The sequence below is a fragment of the Hetaerina americana genome, unplaced genomic scaffold (assembly GCF_022747635.1).
Source record: "Hetaerina americana unplaced genomic scaffold, ioHetAmer1.1.p SCAF_7, whole genome shotgun sequence".
In the NCBI taxonomy this organism is placed as follows: domain Eukaryota; kingdom Metazoa; phylum Arthropoda; class Insecta; order Odonata; family Calopterygidae; genus Hetaerina; species Hetaerina americana.
This window is the reverse complement of record NW_027287316.1, coordinates 66,242,081-66,261,864: the sequence shown is the minus strand read 5'-3', so window position 1 is coordinate 66,261,864 and position 19,784 is coordinate 66,242,081. Positions and strand designations below refer to the sequence as shown.

Genomic DNA, 19,784 nt, shown 5'->3' with positions numbered 1-19,784 from the left:
TTTTCTTATGAACCTACTACCTTGAAACTATGGAATTACTTTGGAACTAGAGAGCTGCCAAAGTTCAGATGTTAACAATAAAATGCAATACCCATGAAAATTAAGATATGAGGGTCTAAGACATAGGTGAATGATTTGAGAGAGTTTTGGCAATTGGAGAACAATAGCTGGGGTGATTCTTAAACCTAAGATTAAGATTTCAACGGCAAAAGGCACACTAACAAGGTCTAAGGCTTTTCTATGTACCCATGAAGTAGCATGCACCTACTTTGCTCCTGAAGATGCCCGCTGCAACAACAGAAAAATGTGGAGTCAGGAAACACTTCACATGCAGCAAAACTCAATGGCCCAGACATATTGATACAATAGTAAGAGCTAACATTAAACTAGAAAGTATCCAAACGTGGCAAACAATGAGAATCTGAAAAGCGCTACTCTATCAAAATGAGGATGGTTTCCACTGGGCCCCATTAGCACAAGGAGAAGGCATTTCTGGTATTCATTTGTTTTATTTAACGAAAAAACATATTGAAGTCATTTTGGGCATGATTTATCAGTTTTTGGTGTCTAAATTGACTTGTGCAACATGTTTATCTCTTTACAGCTAAATATTTTGGATGCATGTGGCTAAGTTACATATCCAACAAGCAGAGGTCTCTTCAGTGACATTTTGAACGGTTATAAAACATTTTGTTAATGAATATATCCATTATTTTCCAAAAGTATTTGAACTTTCCTTGTCTTTGAGCATTAACTGAACTTATATTTCCTAGGTGAGCACTTTAACCCAATGCTTCCATAACAGAGTGGTGCATCAGTATGTGAGTAATATCTGTTCATGGAAAATATGCTTAAGAACATGACATTAAAAAAAAAACATTTCTCCGAATTATTGTGAATTGCATATAGAACTTGATTTCAACGTCCATTGTATGGAGCCTAAGTAAACTGTGATAATGATTTCGTAACCACAGTCTTTGGAATTCACAGGGTCAACAAGCAATACTTTTATCAGGAATTATTGGAGTAATGTAGAGAGACCATATTATGTCTTAAGAGTCCTTAGATTCATTCGATAGGCATGTACCTAATTATAGCTAAGATCAGGAGAAATGGCTGATTTTGCAGAATTTAGAATCAATTTATTTACTTTTGCCCATACTTTGCTCTGTTAATACGTTAATTGCTCGATATCTTTCTCTAATATAAAGTTTAACGGATTTCCAGCAGGGAATAAAATTACCCAGGCCCTCGTGGTGACAGGCCAGTAAATCATCCACCACAACATTCTGATCACCAACATGCCGAAATGAGCATAGTGTTACCCACAGAGGTCTTAGTACTTCTGGTGGAAGCTCTAATTACCACAGAGATACTAAGTGATGCAGACCTACTTCAATTATGTAATTTTGTTGCCATTCTTTTTTATTTGTGGGGGCAAAAACATTTAACCATTCCTGATTAAGAAATTTTATGAAGAGGTTACCATAAATAAAATGACTTTATTGAACTATTTTAAACTTAAAAAAAAAACAAAAACAATATACGTTATTTTTTAAGAATTAAACTATGATTGAATAGGCAAATATTTCATTTAGATGTTTAATGCGATGAAAAATATGTACTCACTCTGCATTTAAATATTATAGATTAGAAAATCAATTAGCAGTCAAAAAAACTGAGAAAACATAACATTTTTATTATATTTGGTTCAACAAAGAACTACAAAATAAAAAAGGATAGTTGAATTTGTAGTTAAAGAAGACTAAAATTGCATACATTTCCTAAGCACTGGACAAAAATTAATTTCTTACACATCATTGTTTCAACACTGTTCAACTATGACACACTCAACAAAAGATGGTGCATACCCTGATATATTATTATCTATAGGAATTGCTGGACTTCAGCCTCAGAGATAATTATAGGGTCACTATTTCCTTGGACCAGGGTCATGGAGAAAAATGCCAAGAATGCAAGTTTGTCACTTACCTCATTTCAGTGTGAGAGTGGGAGCATCTAGAGCATGTGTACGGAGTTTCATGTTTCCTTGAATGAGCTTTTGCTTCTGACTCCCCAGCAAGCTCCATAAAGCAGGTACGACAAGTTAATTCAGGACGGGGAATGCCATGTGCATTGGACAGGTGCCGGTTGAGCTGTGCAAGTGCAGGGTAACGTTTGCGTTTGCATACAAAGCACTGAAATCACAAATAATATTATTTAATATGAGAATAATTTGTCTGCATCTTGAGTTTCATAAAAATAATTTTTAGGACAATTAAACCTTCTTTTATTCATATCAACTTTCAAGACAACAAATAAAAACATCTCGTCAATGGTGAAGGAAACCTGATGCGTGATGTATTTCAACTGCCGTCCAAATAACCTAAATATAATACAGTCACAGAATTTGCTCATTTATCATTTTACAACCCAAAAATTTTGATTGCATCATCAAAATATCTAACTATGTGAAATGATATCAAGCAATAGTGCTAATGCTTCCATGGCTCAAATGAGATTAAACAGGGGCTGATGCACTTAATAACCATCATGAGTGCTCTCCTAAAGTATACATAAAGGTTTTTAAAATTGTTTTTCATTCTCAATACTGCCCTATGTCATACTCATGTGAAGTACCCATGACATTATTTACAAACATTTCATATAATTTAGAGTGAAATATATTATGCAAGAAATGCACAAAAATGCTGCAATTAAGCTTATAAGGCAACAAAGAAATGAGTGGAAATGCCCCATGAAAAATCACTTAACCTGATTTGGCCATATTGCCCTGCAAACTTTTTTCAAAGTGAATTTCTTGGAAGATTTATTAATTAAATTGAAATTTGAGCAACTTATGCTTTGATCCGTTAACTGCCTCAAAATTTACTGAAGTCACTTTCCAAAATAAACGTCCATAATTCAAACACCTGACATTTCCTACTTTGGAAAACAATTTAAGAGTTCTCCTCAGTTAATTGATCTCAGAAATAAGGTATTTTTTACATCTGATGTTGACATAATGGCTTTCTTCATTCTATTTCATTCACCTAATGCATATAACTGCAAGAGATGGGTTAAGGTTTTGCAGACTTCCACTGTGCTGAGTTTTCATCTTTTTAACAATACATAAAGAGGTGGTGGAGTAAGTGAGCACATTTAGGAACAAAGATACTTCTGACCAGAAGACAATAGCTACAATAACTCTAAAATATTGTACTGTGAATGAAAAATCAACCCAGCAACACATCTCAGAAAACACTTGAATTTACACAATTACACTGTGAAAACCTCCAATGCAAGGGATAAAGGTGAATATCTCACCTTTGAGCACTGCCTAAAGTAATAACTAATTAAGTTTTAAGATATTCTCCTTTCACCACTAGTTTCCTTCTCCAATTCATTAAGTTATGTTGGAAAAAACTTTATCAACATTATTAACACCATAATACTAAATAAAAAATTCCCTTATGTCAAAGTTTCATGGGCTTATTAGGCATGTGATAATTTTATGTGTCAAAGGAGTGGTACCAGCTTTGTATGAACCTAGGCAAACAGTGAGCTTCTGAAAAAACTTAAATTGAAAAAAATATACACAATAGGGCAGCTTTCAGATACTATAAAAAACCCTTAAACACAGTAATCAACCCGAAAGTGGGTTTGGTAGGCATTGGTAAGTTCACCCAATGCTAAGCTCAAAAGCATGTGAAATTCACACATCAGGGTATGGGGGAGGGGAAGTTCCTTTCCCTGTGCCGGTTATAGTTTACCGAGGAAGGTCTGGTACCTGACAAATCACAAAGCTTGGGTGAAGCTGATGGTGCCTATTGGGGTGTGCGAGGAAATCGAACCCGGCCCCTCTGATCAGTAGTCCAACACTCTACTTTTGGACTACCATGTCCCTGTCAGATATATATTTAAAAAATTGTTACAAATTAGGAAATATTTTTGGGACCATGAATATGCCACAAATTATTTTTTAATAATTAGTGCTTGAATTTCAAATGCATTTGAAAGTATGTACTTAGCTTTGAATATCATTTGCAAATACTTTGCATATCTTCATAAATGTACATAATTTGTAATTTAAATATTAACATAATGTATTTAAAGGTTATTCACTTAGCCAGCACAGGCATAACAATTTAAAGATTGAAAAACCTCTTTCCAAGCTGACATTCAGCAAGACAATTATTTGAATGTTTGCTAAGTTATAGCCTTGGGTGTTCAGAACAGTCAAAATCCTAATAACTCAAATGAGAGGCAAAGATTGAAAGAAACTGAACATTTACAAGTATTAATCAACACATAATTTCACAGTACAGACCATATGAATGAGCTTCATTTGTCCAATACCTGGTATAGCTTGACACCTATTTTGTGATGGTGGATATGAAGGTGATGTGCAACTTGAGTAGCTGTCAAGAATTCTGCACCACAATCTCCACAGATGCAGTCTTCCCTGTCTTCACCTCCTTCTTCAGCCATGAAAAAGTGAGAGTACGCTATATGCAAGCCTCCTCCATGGAAGTCTTTCTCCTCACATTCCAGCCAGTCCTCTTCATCTGAGATCTCATCGATGTCAAAACTTCCCAGTCCAGCTCTCTTACTAGATCGAGGTCCTTTGCCTTTGCTTTCCTTTCTGGATCCTGTTTACAAAGACAGAGTTATCTTAATACATGACTAGGCAAGGATATTTATAAAGGAAAAGAAATGTATGAACTTAAATGCGAGCAAAGGCTAACATTTCAGAAATGGAAAAATAATGCATGCATGGCCGTTTTCATAATTATACATTACGCAAGCTGAAAACCTTAATAGTATACACCATTATCATGTATTTTTTGTCCAAGTTTCCTCTGCAACCTAATATGTGAATATAATTAATGCAGTGAACGTGGCCATTATTCTTGTGCTCTAAATTTCTCACATCATAGGTAGAACATGTTAAATCTACGAAATATTTTTCACAAGTAAGGAGAGCGTTGAAATCAAACATTTTGATTAGATATGTAATGAAGCAGGAAGGAATCTGCAACTATAATGATTAAATCTAAGGAGAAAAATTTCAAAATAAACAAACCTTTAGGTAATTTATGCCTCTTCCGAAGTAGATCAGTATCTTCCCATACACTGGTGATAAGGGGTAAGATCCGATTGGATCCAGGAGCCTTCCGGCCTTCAATTTTAGATGCATTATATTTTAATGGAGTGGGATTGGGCTGGGATTTATGTATGATCTCCACATGTGTAGTAATATTACTAATTCCAGGATCATTGTCTTCCTTACCTAAACCTCAAATAGAAAAACAAAATGCATGGCATGAATAGGAAGTATTTTTTGTCAAAAAAGAAAGCAAATCTATGACATAGTACTCCAGCATATAGAGAGATAGTGTGAATGACTGTCTAAGGGGTTGGTATTAGAAAGGTGCTACAAGGCAGAAAGTAAATGCTGATTAGAACGAATGTGCTGAATGAAAGGAACAACGTCAAGGAGGCTATCAGGCAGTAATGAGTTATGCCCTTATAATCATGTAATATACATAAAATTGAGTATCAGGGAAAAATGAGCTGATAACATTACCAAAGTAATCAATCTGAAGGTTGGTTTGAATGGTGAGGGTGGTGCTCATTTCATACTAAGCTATGCAATACATATGTTAAATCAACACATCAGGACTTGGGGAGAGGGGGGGAGGCAGCTTCTTTCCCTGTGGTTTCCCAGGATGATCACCACCAACCATTTGTCAGAACACACAATACTGCTCATGGGCCCAAAGCAATGAGCTTAAGGTTATTCAATAAACTTCCCCATGAAATCAAATATGAAACAAAAGTACCTGTTTTCAAGAAAAAGCTGTTCAACCCATTAAAAAATAATATGTTCTAATCTGTAAATGAATACCTGGAATTGTCATTATGCATCAATTCTGGCTTAACCAATTAATATGTAATTCTACTAGTGTATTGGTAAGTGTGTATATAAATACACACACATACCAATACACTAGTATAATTATAATTACATATTAATTGATTAAGCCGGAATTAATGTATAGCGACAATTCCAGGTATATGTATATATATATATGTGTGTGTGCGTGTGTATATATATAAAAATGTATACATTTATAAATATATATATACACACACACATATATATTGTATCTCTTCTAAAATTGTGAAATTAATATCTGACGTATATTTCTGTATGTATGAATATGCAACAAATCTCCAGACAAATAAATGTATTATTATCTGGCACCCAAATAATTACACAGCTTGGGTGAGGCTGTGGGTATTCAGAGGCATCACCCATAATCAAAGCCCAGCCTTATGGTAATTAATACTCTACCATGCCCCTTGTGGTGACATGATGTACGAGTTAACTGGGAAGCATCAGTTCCTACTATTATATGAGAATTATGATCCATTCTCTAGATCAAGAAAATTTCACAGTTCGTTTAAGGAGACAGTAAAAATTTTGTGTATGTGTACTTCTCATCAAATACAATACAGAATTTTTATACACAACCTTATGTGAGCGCAGCATGCATTTCAATAGTAATTTACAAACTTAATCTGTGTGGGCACAAAAATGGAATGACAACGTATGCGAGAAGCAAAAGAGGTGCGCAATGAAACATAAACAATAAAATGTAGTAGGATGCAACTGATATTTTATACATACATAGATTCTTCATACTCTGAAAGTATAGAGGGACGCCGTAATGTGTAAAGTGTCAAATCACTTTTTTTAAATGCTGTTGGCACACCCTCAAATTCTTGATAATTTTAATAGATAAAAATCTTCGACAAATAAGAGCTTATTACTTGTTATAACTGTCAAAATTATGATTAATTATAGGGGATTTAATTTGATTTATTAATAAAATTGACACAATAATAAACTGCCATTAAATTTTAATAGCACATCAAAAGAAATTTAAATTATTCAATTAAAAAATAATACCTCGATCGTTTTCTGCTGTCCCAGAGATTATTTCACTTTTATTTATCAAAGAGTGTGAGGAACACTCCAAATCTTGAAATTCTGAAGTCAAAGATGAGAATCCACTCACAGAGAAAAATTTCTGTGCTATTTCCTGAGTGGCTATGTGACTAGATGAATGTGATGGATTTTCAGACACAATTTGGAGTAAGACATAAGAACTTTCCTTTGGTGCATCTGAGTCAAATGTGCTCATCTGATGCATGTTGATGTGTACTTCCCATCTGAAATACATAGCAGAATTTATATACACAACCTTGTAAGAGGGCAGCATGTATTTCAATAATAATTTACAAACTGGAAATTTTGGTATGCACAAAAATGGAATATTAATGTTGAAGAGGCAGCATTTTTATATTTCAAGGGACTTTGTAATATTTACCAGCTGGGCATACTGTCATGCTCTTCAATTAAATAATCTTAATGGGCTAGGCTTGGGAAATGGACAGTGCAAAATATACTTTTATTATTATTGGTATTCTACTGGTTAAGGTGGATTTCGGATGGACTCAGCCTGCACTAATTATACTCATAAAATATAATTAAACGATAATATATTACTATAACTATGCATTTATCATAAATGAGTAGATGACAGGACCAAAATCCACGTTTAAGTACCAATGATAAGTTGACTTTTGAGTTAGCATAGGCATACATTTTATTATGTTCTATACAAATATTTTTAAGTACACAAGAATGTTATGGGTGCAAAACTAGTTGTACAATATGCTTATGAGATTTGCACACTTAACATGGTTGGGTAAATCATAAGATACTTTGGAACTCAATGCTTGGGAACTTTTATGGGATATATTTTAAAGATGTTAATATGCATGACATTTTGTGGGATATGGATGGATACCTTTGTTTTCCTTTCATAGTTACATTACAGTTGAGTGACATAAATAGGGGTAACATTTCACGTATTTAGGAAGTGTGCTGGAGGATGGCAGGCAGTGTAGTAAGGACATAACGATAGGCATATTTAAGTGCTTCATTGCATTACGCAATGAAGTGCTTACAATAAGGTGGGAGTTGATGGCAGGTGCCTTAAGTAAAAATGTGAAGCAAGTACTACATAAAACTTCAATACAGAGATTTATTTTGTATGCCGCAGAAACACTACTATTGAGATAAGAGGATAAACGTGAGTGAAGGCTTTCCAGTAGAAAGGAGAAAATCAAATGGAAGGAAAGAAAAATGCATAAATGAAGCTCTAGGCATGAGAGGTGAAGAGAGAAAGCTGTAGGGCGTATTTCGAAAAAGACGGGACAAGTGGATACAGGAGATACTGAGAGGCAATGAGAAGCTAAAAGCGGTGATAAAGGGGAGAATACTGGAAAAGCAAGGTAAAGGGAGGAACAGAATGGGCATTTGTGATAGAATTAAGGGAGAGAAAAAATATTCAGAGTTAACAATGAGTTATAGTAAATTTAAGTACGGAATATCCGATATTTTGCGTCGTTCGTTAGGCTTTACAAGCAATGTAGTGTATAGTGCCAAGGTCCATCAAAAACCTACCCTAGGCCAATACATTACAACTCATGAAACATTCTTGTAGGGACTGATATTAACACACAGGTTTGCACAAATATAAAACGAGTAGTTTCCTTTTTTATAATAGTGCTCTACCCTGTAACCTGTTATACTCCCTGAATTTATATCTAAGTTTTTCCGCCAGATCAGGAGATACTTTAAATCAAATACTACCTTAATGCCTCAAAAACAGTGCTATGTTATATGAGTGTGCAAGCTGGAAAATAAATGGCTTTCAACATGGAGACTGAAATGCGTGGAACTAGGACTGTAGATGTTACGGAGCACTAAGTTGTTTGGTTAATTTGAAATATGAATGCACTCGAGTTACATAGTTATCACAGAAACATGATTCATGCACAAGTAATCACAATAATTTGGTATTTGCAGCACACACAATTCAATCACATGGTGTCAAATCAATTATATTGAGGATTGACCATCTTAAAGAATAAACCTGTGCCTACTACAATGTGCAAGAACAGTAAAAGCCTTTCTAACTTAAGCACCAAATCTGAACTGTCAAACACAGTTAAGTTTCTAATAGAATTCTTCACCTGTTCGAAAAACAAAATTGGACCAACCAGAAATACTAATGAAGGAACAGTATGACAAAACAACAGGCAATGGGGGTATGCATAGGAACACACACAAAATGAACGACAATATACACGAGGATATGAAATACACTCATAGTTTGAATCTTCCGAAGTTAAGTATTACAACAGGCATCTAAAAAGAGGATTATAACACCATTTGGAACGAGATAAAGGAAACGGCTTAAAAACTTATCAATTATGGTAACTTTGTCTTGTCTGAAAGCTGAAAAATAAATGGGATGCCAGCAATTAAATATGATAATAATAAATATCAATCACTGAACACCGATTTTTAAACGGCTTAAATTTGCACGGTTTCATTACATATTTAATCCCATGCTACGTGCAAAATGATTGCCATCTGTACTCCAATGCTTTCACCCAAATGGACTATCACAATTAACCCGTTATTATAAATCACAGACAGGAAGCTTTCTGGAATTTAAAAATTTTCCCAACCGTAAGTGTACTGCGCTTAGTCGAAATCAAGTAAGATGACCTTATTTAATTTCAAAAATATTTACCAGCGTGAAATTGAGCAATGTCAAATAGATTTTTTCCTCTGAATATCGCATCCATAGGTCTAAATTATGATGACACGATCTCACTCTGTAGCGATTAATTCCCTCAATAATGTTTAACTTACATGTCCTACGAACTTTCTTAATTCTCCTTTCAAAAATCGGTTTGAGAACAGAATGAATAACCTTAAGCGCATTCCTAAAGCGAGGTGGGCACATGCGAAACTAAGAAACAAAACATAAGAGAAAGTCAACCAGAGAATTCCCGTTCGGTTGAGTTGTATAGAGAAACGAAGTGATTTTTTAGTGTAATCTATTTTCTTGTACATATCTTACCTGTTATTTGACTATAGTATTTATTATAAATCAACATGTCTAACAAATTTGATGCGTAAGTGAGAGTTGTTTTACATCTTTTCACCACAGTGCACACTTATGCATGGCAATGTTTTTATTGTTTTGTATTGGATTGAATTCTTTGATATATTCTCTTTAGGCTTAAAAGTAGTGATGACAGTGGTGAGGAGGAAACAAATGCGAAGGACAACCAAAAATCCGAGTTTGATTCTTTGGTAAGATTGTAGCAAAGTAATACTGCATAATTTGCTTGTAAAGAATTATTATTAATGTTCAATTCTTTTCTCTTATTTAAAGCCGCCTTTGGAAGTGCCTCTTGGTGAACATAGACTCCAGTATAAATATGCAATGTGGTTTAGTCGGCGCTCACCAGGCAAATTAGCGCCTACGCATAGTTATGCTCAAAACTTAAAACTCATTGGGCACTTTATGACAGTTGAGCAGTTTTGGACACTCTACAGTCACTTGGTCAGGCCGTCGGAGCTTCCTATTTTTAGTGATTTTCACTTATTTAAAGAGGGAATCAAACCAATATGGGAGGTAAATTGTGTTTCTCAGTTGATAATAGAAATAATAATGAATGAGAGTGGAGCAAAGCTCGAACATTGTTACACATATTTTTACAAATATAATGTGTAATTGGAAAGGTTTGTTGAACTGGCATGTTTCGATTGTTTACGTGTCAGCAGAGCATGCTCGACCATAAACAGCATCTTGACTCAGTGGAAATAGTTATTGTAACTTGTTTAATGATGTTATCGTAATGGCAAAATGTTGTTAAATATCGGCTTAGCCCTAATATATTTTTATTACGATGTCTTTACCATTAAGCTCTTGAATTACGAATGCTGAGCACGAAGCGTTTCATTTTGTGTAGGATGAAGCAAACCACAGAGGGGGGAAGTGGATTGTTCGACTAAGAAAAGGCCTGGCATCGAGATGTTGGGAAAACTTGGTACTGGCAATGTTGGGGGAACAGTTTATGGTCGGAGAGGAGATTTGTGGTGCAGTCGTTTCCATTAGACTTCAGGTAATTAAATTATCGTTACTATTTACAATTTCTAGAGGTAAAACAGTTAATTTTATCATAAATAGAACCTGCCAGTTTTACTGTGATAAAATATATTGTAATTCAGTACACTGCAGATTACCAATTGCCTCTGGCAAATGTGTGTGGTCTGATATATTTTTAGTCTCTGACTCTATTATTTTGTTTAAATATTCATGCACATGTTATACGTTGCTAGTTCACTGGAAGAATATTTATTACTGTTTGTACACATAAGCCTGCTTACCAAATCATGTAAGTAGCATGCATACTTAATAAGCTAAAGATTTGAATCCTGGCAGAAGAACTTTCATAGTTTAGCATTGGCATAATCCTGATGAAAAAATAAACTGAATATGTGCTGTATTGGGTGAGTTGGTTGTTGAGAGAGTTAGTTAATTAATACTCAATTAGTGGAAAAAAGTGTTTTGATAGATTAGGAGATTTTGAATGAACTGGTCAAGGACAGGAGTAGTTCCTAAGATGGGTAGTATCTCGAACACACATCATTGGTAAGATTCCTATCTCCCAAATGTCTTCTTATCTCCAGTCAATTGAGTGTGTGTAGCTATGTCCCTCTTCCTCATGGTGTAAACTCTCAGGAGTAAAGTCACTATTATTTTCCTTGTATGTGGTTTGCAAAATCTTACATACCTGAAGACACTGGATGAAATTCTAGCGTGAATTCAGCCAAAAAAAATAAATACAATTAATCCTGTGATGATTCAGCCTATGATACTTCACTATGTTATTCTCTATGATACTTTTCCCAATAGCTTCCAGCTTTAGCATGATAAATAAGTTAATTAATATTACTCCATAAAAATCAAGCTCATTCATGTATCCTATAATCTAATGATTAGCGAATACAGCATTCCAAAACTTCTGTTATGTTGAGTATTTTGAAAATGTATGCAGTAGTATCCCATTATGCCTTTATAATTCTATGTACTTCTATAATTTGTGCAGTAACAATCCACTGCAGTAACTTTTGCTCACTGAAGTTTTCATCTGGAAATACACATTGTTTTTATCAGTAAAAACATCTTGGTGCACCTAGAACGAATCTCCGCAAATCTTTCCCAATTTTCTTATGGTAAATGAGAAAGTGTTTCATTTTCCCGCATTTATAACTTGGTGTTCAATGAAAGAAATGCTTTCATCCAAATATTCTTACTGAAATATATTAATTTCCTTGATATCAGTCATCATTTAATTTCATAACATACAAGAATGATTATTTGCATTGCTGTTAAAATGATGAGCTTAATATTTGTCCACAGGAGGATTTAATATCTGTCTGGAACAAATCTTCTTCTGACCAATTTACAACAGTGAGGATTAGGGACACCTTGAGACGTGTACTTAATCTTCCTCCGATCGCCACAATGGAGTACAAAACACATAATGAAAACAGAAAGTAAGTGGATTCAAAATATTGAACAGCTCTTGTAGATATAGTTTGTCTTGACAGCATTCTTGAAAGATGGAAAATTTGAAAAATAAAGTCAGTTCTCTTGCTCTTAAAGTCAACTCTTCATTCCATAGTCATTCTTTTGCTGATGATTTTTAAGATTAGGTGGTATGCATCTATTGTATATACTTAACTGTATGCCAAAATGCCATTTATTTTACTTAGTTTCTCTAAAGAAATGATAATAAAAAACCTGGTCACCATAAAAGCTCCAAATGTAAATTTGCCTCATTGTGAGCCTACCACATTACCGGGGTGATTTCCAGGTTTTGCTGTGGGAGTGGTCTTGGCTCTTAGGCAGTGTGATTGTGGCTTTATAAGTACAAGAATTAGGGTAATTTTAAAGTGAATTTAATAATAACAATACATTTATTACATGCCAATACAATAGTATAATTACATATTAATTGGTTAAGCCGGAATTGATGCGTAGCGACAGTTCCAGGTATTCATTTACAGAATAGAACATATTATTTTTTAACAATACAGTTTTTCCTTGAAAACTGGTACTTTTGTTTCATATTTGATTTCATGGGGAAGTTTATTTAATAACCTTAAGCCCATTGCTTTGGGCCCATGAGCAGTATTGTGTGTTCTGACTAATGGTTGGTGCAGGTCATTGCAGGTCCTTGTATAGTGACTATGGTAATTGTGGTTGGACTTGTACTGGGAAATATTATTCTTTGCATGTAAGATGACATTAAATATATATGTGCTGTGGTACTGCTAATAAACCAAGTCTTTTGAAGAGAGGTTTTCATGGTGCATCGCAAGGAGCATTGCTCATAGTACATATACTCCTCTTTTGATAAAAGATTTGGTGTTTTCCCGGCGTATCAGCTTTGTATATTCCTCTCGGGTCCTCCACCGGGTTATATCGTCCATATCGGCTGACGTTTTGATGTCCGACTCGGCCATCGTCTTCAAGGATTCTGAATGTCGTTTGCAGAATCCTTGAAGACGATGACCAAGTCGGACATAGAAACATCAGCCGATATGGACGATATAACCCGGTGGAGGACCCGAGAGGAATATACAAAATCCTTTTTTGGATTTTGAAGATTATGCCCATATGGGGAGAGGAACCCCAGAAGAGGATACTAAAAGTAACACGAGAATAAAATTCACTGTAGTAAATGGATAGAAGGACCTCTAAATTTACAGAATATCTAATATTTCTGATGAGGTAGCATAGGGAGCTTAACTTTTTACGCAATTTGTAAATGTGTTCCTCCCAGGACATGTTTCTATGCAGGATTACTCCCAGGAATGGCCTGAAAAATAATAATGTTGATGTATTTTCTGTAGAATATAATGCAACATTTCATGGTGTAAGAATTGTCTGCTTTGACTGGTGATCCCATTCAAGGGAATGAATTTTACACGTTGAAATTGTTGCATTGCTATGCGTATTAGCAGATGATTTCATTAAATGTTCATGTTGTGGCACCTGCCACAGTTTCTATGAATTTTGGAAGAGTATTTTTTTAAAGCTTATTTCAAAAGAGAAGTTGTCTCTTTGCCCATTAATTCTATGTTGCAATCAATACAGGAAATGTGTCTGAAAAAACATTGTCAAAATATCAATAATACTGTATTGGTCTATTGTATTAAACATTTTTACAAAATTGGCTTGTTATGCTGCAACTGTACTTTTTTTTAGAGTCATTGTGACCGGCACAATATTTGAATTCAAGATGTCATCTAGGCATATGTCTAGCTCTATGATAACTATCTAGCCCATGATCATCATTAGCCTTGTAGCACCCTTCCTAAAAAGATAATAAATTAACAGATGCACTTTGCAAATAGTTAACTTTTTCTCGCTTGTTGAAAATGTCTTTTTGTCTATTTCAATCTTGTATGAACATATAGAGAATTTAAAAATTGAGAGTCTGTGTAAAAAATTATGTTTCTTGTGTATTTGCAAATTTCACTGATTTAAAGTCATTAATAATTATGTTATCATTATTTATTATAGTTATTTATTATCATACTGTGGACAAATTATATGGCTCATTGCTTTTTTATTATACATTTCATTAATATGATACCATTTTTATCTTGTTTAATATTTGATCAAGCTTATTTAATTGAGCATTCACTGTGTGATACTCTTCCTCTTTATCATCTATTAATTATGCAGTAAACTCTCAATTATCTGTGCTAAGGGATGGACAATGAAGCATGGGTAATTGAAAAACATGGATAACCAAAATAAAAAATGGGAAAATATGGCCATGATATAAACAGTGACTCTCCTTTGTCATTCCATATGATTTATTTGAGTTTTTTAGCCATGGAAAGTACATTTAAAAAAATGTATGTCAGCCATTTTATATAAGGGTGGAATTATAAATTTAAAAGAACATGTAAGTGACCATTTACCTAAAAAACCTAAACCAATCTTGTAAGCTAAGAAAAAAACAAATAACTGGGAAAGGATGAATTTTATAAAATAATTGTTGATGGGGATTCATGTTCGTCATGTAATGCCAATTAAAATAATGCAGTGTGGTTAGTGAATCACTTATTTGTTGCATAGTAAAACTATGTATTTGTTCAGCTACTGGAGAATTTGGAATTCTCAGGGGTAATAAATGCAAGGGAGGCGATAATGAGAAAGTATGGATAGCAAAAAAAAGCTTAGACAAAAATATTAAATACTACTGTCTAGTTTCGATTTTTTGAAATTGAAAACGTTCAAGAAGTAGCCCAGATATTTTAAACTTGTATTTTTAAAAAAGGTATGTAAAATTTTCTAAGTATTTAATTATCTTTAAGAATGTATTTCATTAAAGGTTGCTGGAAAGAGAGAAACGCAGATATTCTGCAAAATGAGTAATTCACGTGCAGATAATCGAGAGTTTACCATATTTCTGATTATCTACCTTTGGTATTTAACTACACCACAGTCAACTTTTAAATCATTGTTTCATATTTTATAAATGATAATTCATTGCATTCTAAAATGTTTATTTCAGTTTTCGGCCAATGAACAAACCAATTTTGGATCCAAAACACAAGTGAGGGACCTGAACCATGTAGAGGAGAGTGAATTAGGGTTGTGTGAAACATAAAGATGAGGAAATGATAACAGCAACATTTATGGTGAAACATTGTTGCCAAGCACATTTAATGAAAATTTGAACGAGTTCAGATGGCAGACATAGCTTTTAATTTTTGAATTTAGCTCTTGTGAGTGTCTTCCTAAACGTTTATTTCTCAACATTCTCTGCATGGTTTGGCATATTTCTTAAGTTATTCCAAAGTTTTGGTTTCCTGTGCAGCTTTTTCCTCTGACAGTGTTGAATTCCTGATTGTTTACAGGAAATATTTCTCATTCGATGCACCTCTTGCCTCAGTAAAAATTCTCCAGTATTGTTTAGTGTCCTCCTTAACTATTATTTTTGTGATTTTCCCAACCAATCCATCAAGATCTTTAGTGTTGTATATTTTATCCGTGTTTGCCAACTGATAATAGTGTATACAAATCAACAGTGAATTCATTAAGTGTGGCTTGCATAGGTATTGTGTACGTTGAGTGTGTGGTGCTAAGAAATTCTCCAGTGTTGAACACTAGGAATGACTGTACTTTGCAGATGTCTTTCCAGTGGTTTAAAGGTTTTCATCAGAATTGGTTCGGTAATTTGGAAGATTTTTTATTTGTGAATGCCTTTAAGGGGAAGAAAATGTAATCATGCTGCATGCATTTACTTTTTGGAAAACTTCCCGTGACTGAATTTTAACATTTTATACCTTCATGATCTTTGTGTCTTTATTTCATGAATAGATGTATACTTTCAATTTCTATCCTCTAAAGAGATCTCTCTCAAGACATTTTTAAGCTGTTAAAGATTATATCTTCAATGCCATGCGAAGGCAGTTTGGTTATTGTTGAATTATTTGCTTCCATGAGACAGTTGTAATTATATTTTTCATTTTTATGTCACAAAGAAGGCATTAAAACTATTACCTTCATTAATAGTCTTTCTTTGTAAGATTATCCTTGACTATTATTTTGAAGGTGAAAATAAATATGTTGGCTCTAAATAAGAAAGTTGTGTTTTTCACATTAAAAACTTATTTTCACATGACTATTTGAGTTTGACAATGAGAGATGAAGTTACTGAGGACAATCATCCCTAGCGTAAGAGTTAACTCAAAGGTGAAACTTAATGATTCCTCAAAGAATCATGAAATATTTTTTGAAATTGCAACTATGAAAATTAAACTAAAAAATCATTGGTGGGGCTGGAATGAAACAATTCATAATATTTCAAATGTGATATAGATGCTAAACCAAAATAAGCACCTATTTTGGATGATGCACCTGGTGCAACTCTGAGGTCAAAGGATTCTACCTGCATACCATAAGTAAACCCTTCATGACCAATCACAAAGTGATTGTAAAGTGGGAGTAGGATAAGTGCTTCCCTCTCTTCACTATATGGTATGATCATACTTATTAGTTGATGGAGACATTTTATGGAAATCCATTTTGGTGGAAAAATGGTTGAAAAGTTGAGACCTGGTCTACCAATGGAATGAATGAATGATGTATTACTATTGGCTTCACCATTCTGATGCAACTTCGAGTAAACCTTAAACATTGTGGAATTCTTCCATGATCACACTTGCTTTACTTGATTGGAAAAAAATGAATTAGCTTTCAGAGTAAAGAGTATCTCAACATTGCTTGGTCAACCCTAAGGCAAGCATTGAGAAACTTAATTCCTAAAGGAAAATCATATGGATGACATAAAATAAAATTCTTAGAGTATTAATAGTGGCACTATACACTACATTGCTTGTAAAGCCTAACGAACGACGCAAAATATCGGATATCCCATACTTAAATTTACTATAACTCATTGTTAACTCTGAATATTTTTTCTCTCCCTAAATTCTATCACAAATGCCCATTCTGTTCCTCCCTCTACCTTGCTTTTCCAGTTTTCTCCCCATTATCACCGCTTTTAGCTTCTCATTGCCTCTCAGTATCTCCTGTATCCACTTGTCCCGTCTTTTTCGAAATACGCCCTACAGCTTTCTCTCTTCACCTCTCATGCCTAGAGCTTCATTTATGCATTTTTCTTTCCTTCCGTTTGATTTTCTCCTTTCTACTGGAAAGCCTTCACTCACGTTTATCCTCATATCTCAATAATAGTGTTTCTGCGGTATACAAAATAAATCTCTGTATTGAAGTTTTATGTAGTACTTGCTTCACATCTTTACTTAAGGCACTTGCCATCAACTCCCACGTTATTGTAAGCACTTCATTGCATAATGCAATGAAGCACTTAAATATGCATATCGTTATGTCCTTACTACACTGCCTGCCATCCTCCAACACACTTCCTAAATACGTGAAATGTTACCCCTATTTATGTCACTCAATTGTAATGTAACTATGAAAGTATAACAAAGGTATCCATCCATATCCCACAAAATGTCATGTACATTAACATCTTTAAAATATATCCCATCAAAGTTCCCAAGCATTGAGCTCCAAACAGTGTGTGTAAGCCAATACTAAAACACACTCTCTAGAGGAGTCTTTAAGTGTGGGCTAAATCATAAAGTCATTGAAGATGAATCATGGTGTGTCTGATCATATTGTCTTCTTTTGGTTTGATTTCCCAATTTTATTAAGTTTCCTGTACTTTAAAGCACAAAATCAATAGGACTCAGTTTTGATTACATGATGTAAAAATACAAATGTTCATTATTAATTAAGATAACATATTAAAGAGAAAATTGGTAAAGAATGGTGTCAGAAAAGACAATAAGGTCATTGATCAATAAGACAACTTGATGTATAAACTCACCATGAGTAACACCAACAACAAAAACCTACCAATTTGAGATTAAGGCATCTCCAGGCCATGATCTTCCCTGAATAAAACTGAAAAACAGTATTTTTAATGAAAAAGACATTTTGTAGCATGCAGAAATGGTATTAAAGTAGCATTTGACTTATTGTTCCTTTTATTAGTATATACATTTGAAGGTAAAACTGAAACAAATTTGAACCCATGCATGTTACCGCGCAAAGAGTGCTTGGGAGCTGATTGGAGTGCCTGGGTTAAATCTGGGTAATACTTCAAAACACATATAACTTCATTCAGGAAGTTCTCTCGGGTTTCCCACCGGGTCAGCGTGGTGTGCACCGACGTTTCGACGGCTAACTCTGCCATCGTCTTCAGGGTGAAGTGCAGAGCAATGAATTCGCCATGTATTTATACCCTGTCGTAGGGTCAGGTGTCCTCCGATTGGTCCGATGTGTTCCCAAGTGCCGAGCCGCCCCGGTGACGTCTCGTACTTTCAATTTTTCTCAGCACAGGTCTCCACGTGCTGCTGATCTGGAAGCCAGTGTCCCTGTTGAAGGTATTCTGTCCTTCCAGTCGGATTTCCACAGCTTCCTTCGCCACTCGGTCCCAGTAGCCGTTCGTGTGACAAAGTCTTTTGGTGCTCCCCCAGTCAATCCGATGACCATGCGTGATGCTGTGTTCGGCGACTGCAGACTTCTCAGGGTAATGGAGTCTGATGCATCGCTCATGCTCCGTTAGTCGCTTTTCAATTGTGCGGCCAGTCTCCCCGATGTATACCTGGCCGCACTCACACGGGATCCGGTATACCCCCGGCGCCTTCAAACCCCGTTCGTCTTTTGCCGTGCCAAGGAAGTTCTTCAATTTTCCTTGTGGCTTGTGGATGGTTTCCACTTTATGTTTCCTTAGTATCCTGGAGATCTTATGGGATACCGTGGAAACAAAGGGGATGCTGACCCTGGCAACGGGATAATCTCCAGGATACTAAGGAAACATAAAGTGGAAACCATCCACAAGCCACAAGGAAAATTGAAGAACTTCCTTGGCACGGCAAAAGACGAACGGGGTTTGAAGGTGCCGGGGGTATACCGGATCCCGTGTGAGTGCGGCCAGGTATACATCGGGGAGACTGGCCGCACAATTGAAAAGCGACTAACGGAGCATGAGCGATGCATCAGACTCCATTACCCTGAGAAGTCTGCAGTCGCCGAACACAGCATCACGCATGGTCATCGGATTGACTGGGGGAGCACCAAAAGACTTTGTCACACGAACGGCTACTGGGACCGAGTGGCGAAGGAAGCCGTGGAAATCCGACTGGAAGGACAGAATACCTTCAACAGGGACACTGGCTTCCAGATCAGCAGCACGTGGAGACCTGTGCTGAGAAAAATTGA

At 35.2% G+C, this 19,784-nt stretch overlaps 2 protein-coding genes across 2 annotated transcripts in view; one reads left to right on the top strand and one right to left on the bottom strand.

Moving 5' to 3' along the window:
• Window positions 1-9,780, bottom strand: part of LOC139696787 (zinc finger protein Xfin-like) — a 39,475-nt gene extending 29,695 nt beyond the window's left edge. Inside the window, exons 1-5 of the mRNA XM_071595627.1 lie at window positions 9,681-9,780; window positions 6,980-7,242; window positions 5,087-5,299; window positions 4,360-4,652; window positions 1,993-2,198 (exon numbers count right to left, since the gene is read on the bottom strand). Of these exons, the coding sequence (XP_071451728.1) occupies window positions 1,993-2,198; window positions 4,360-4,652; window positions 5,087-5,299; window positions 6,980-7,223 (956 nt within the window). The 5' untranslated portion in view covers window positions 7,224-7,242; window positions 9,681-9,780. The remainder of the gene's footprint in view (window positions 1-1,992; window positions 2,199-4,359; window positions 4,653-5,086; window positions 5,300-6,979; window positions 7,243-9,680) is intronic.
• Window positions 9,781-9,926: 146 nt separating this feature from the next.
• eIF4EHP (eukaryotic translation initiation factor 4E homologous protein) lies at window positions 9,927-15,949 on the top strand. The gene is made up of 6 exons (XM_071594861.1): window positions 9,927-10,068; window positions 10,174-10,249; window positions 10,332-10,574; window positions 10,912-11,064; window positions 12,366-12,502; window positions 15,541-15,949. The coding sequence occupies exons 1-6, from the start codon at window positions 10,049-10,051 to the stop codon at window positions 15,584-15,586; spliced, it is 675 nt and encodes a 224-aa protein (XP_071450962.1). The 5' UTR covers window positions 9,927-10,048; the 3' UTR covers window positions 15,587-15,949.
• The last annotated feature ends 3,835 nt before the right edge of the window (window positions 15,950-19,784 follow it).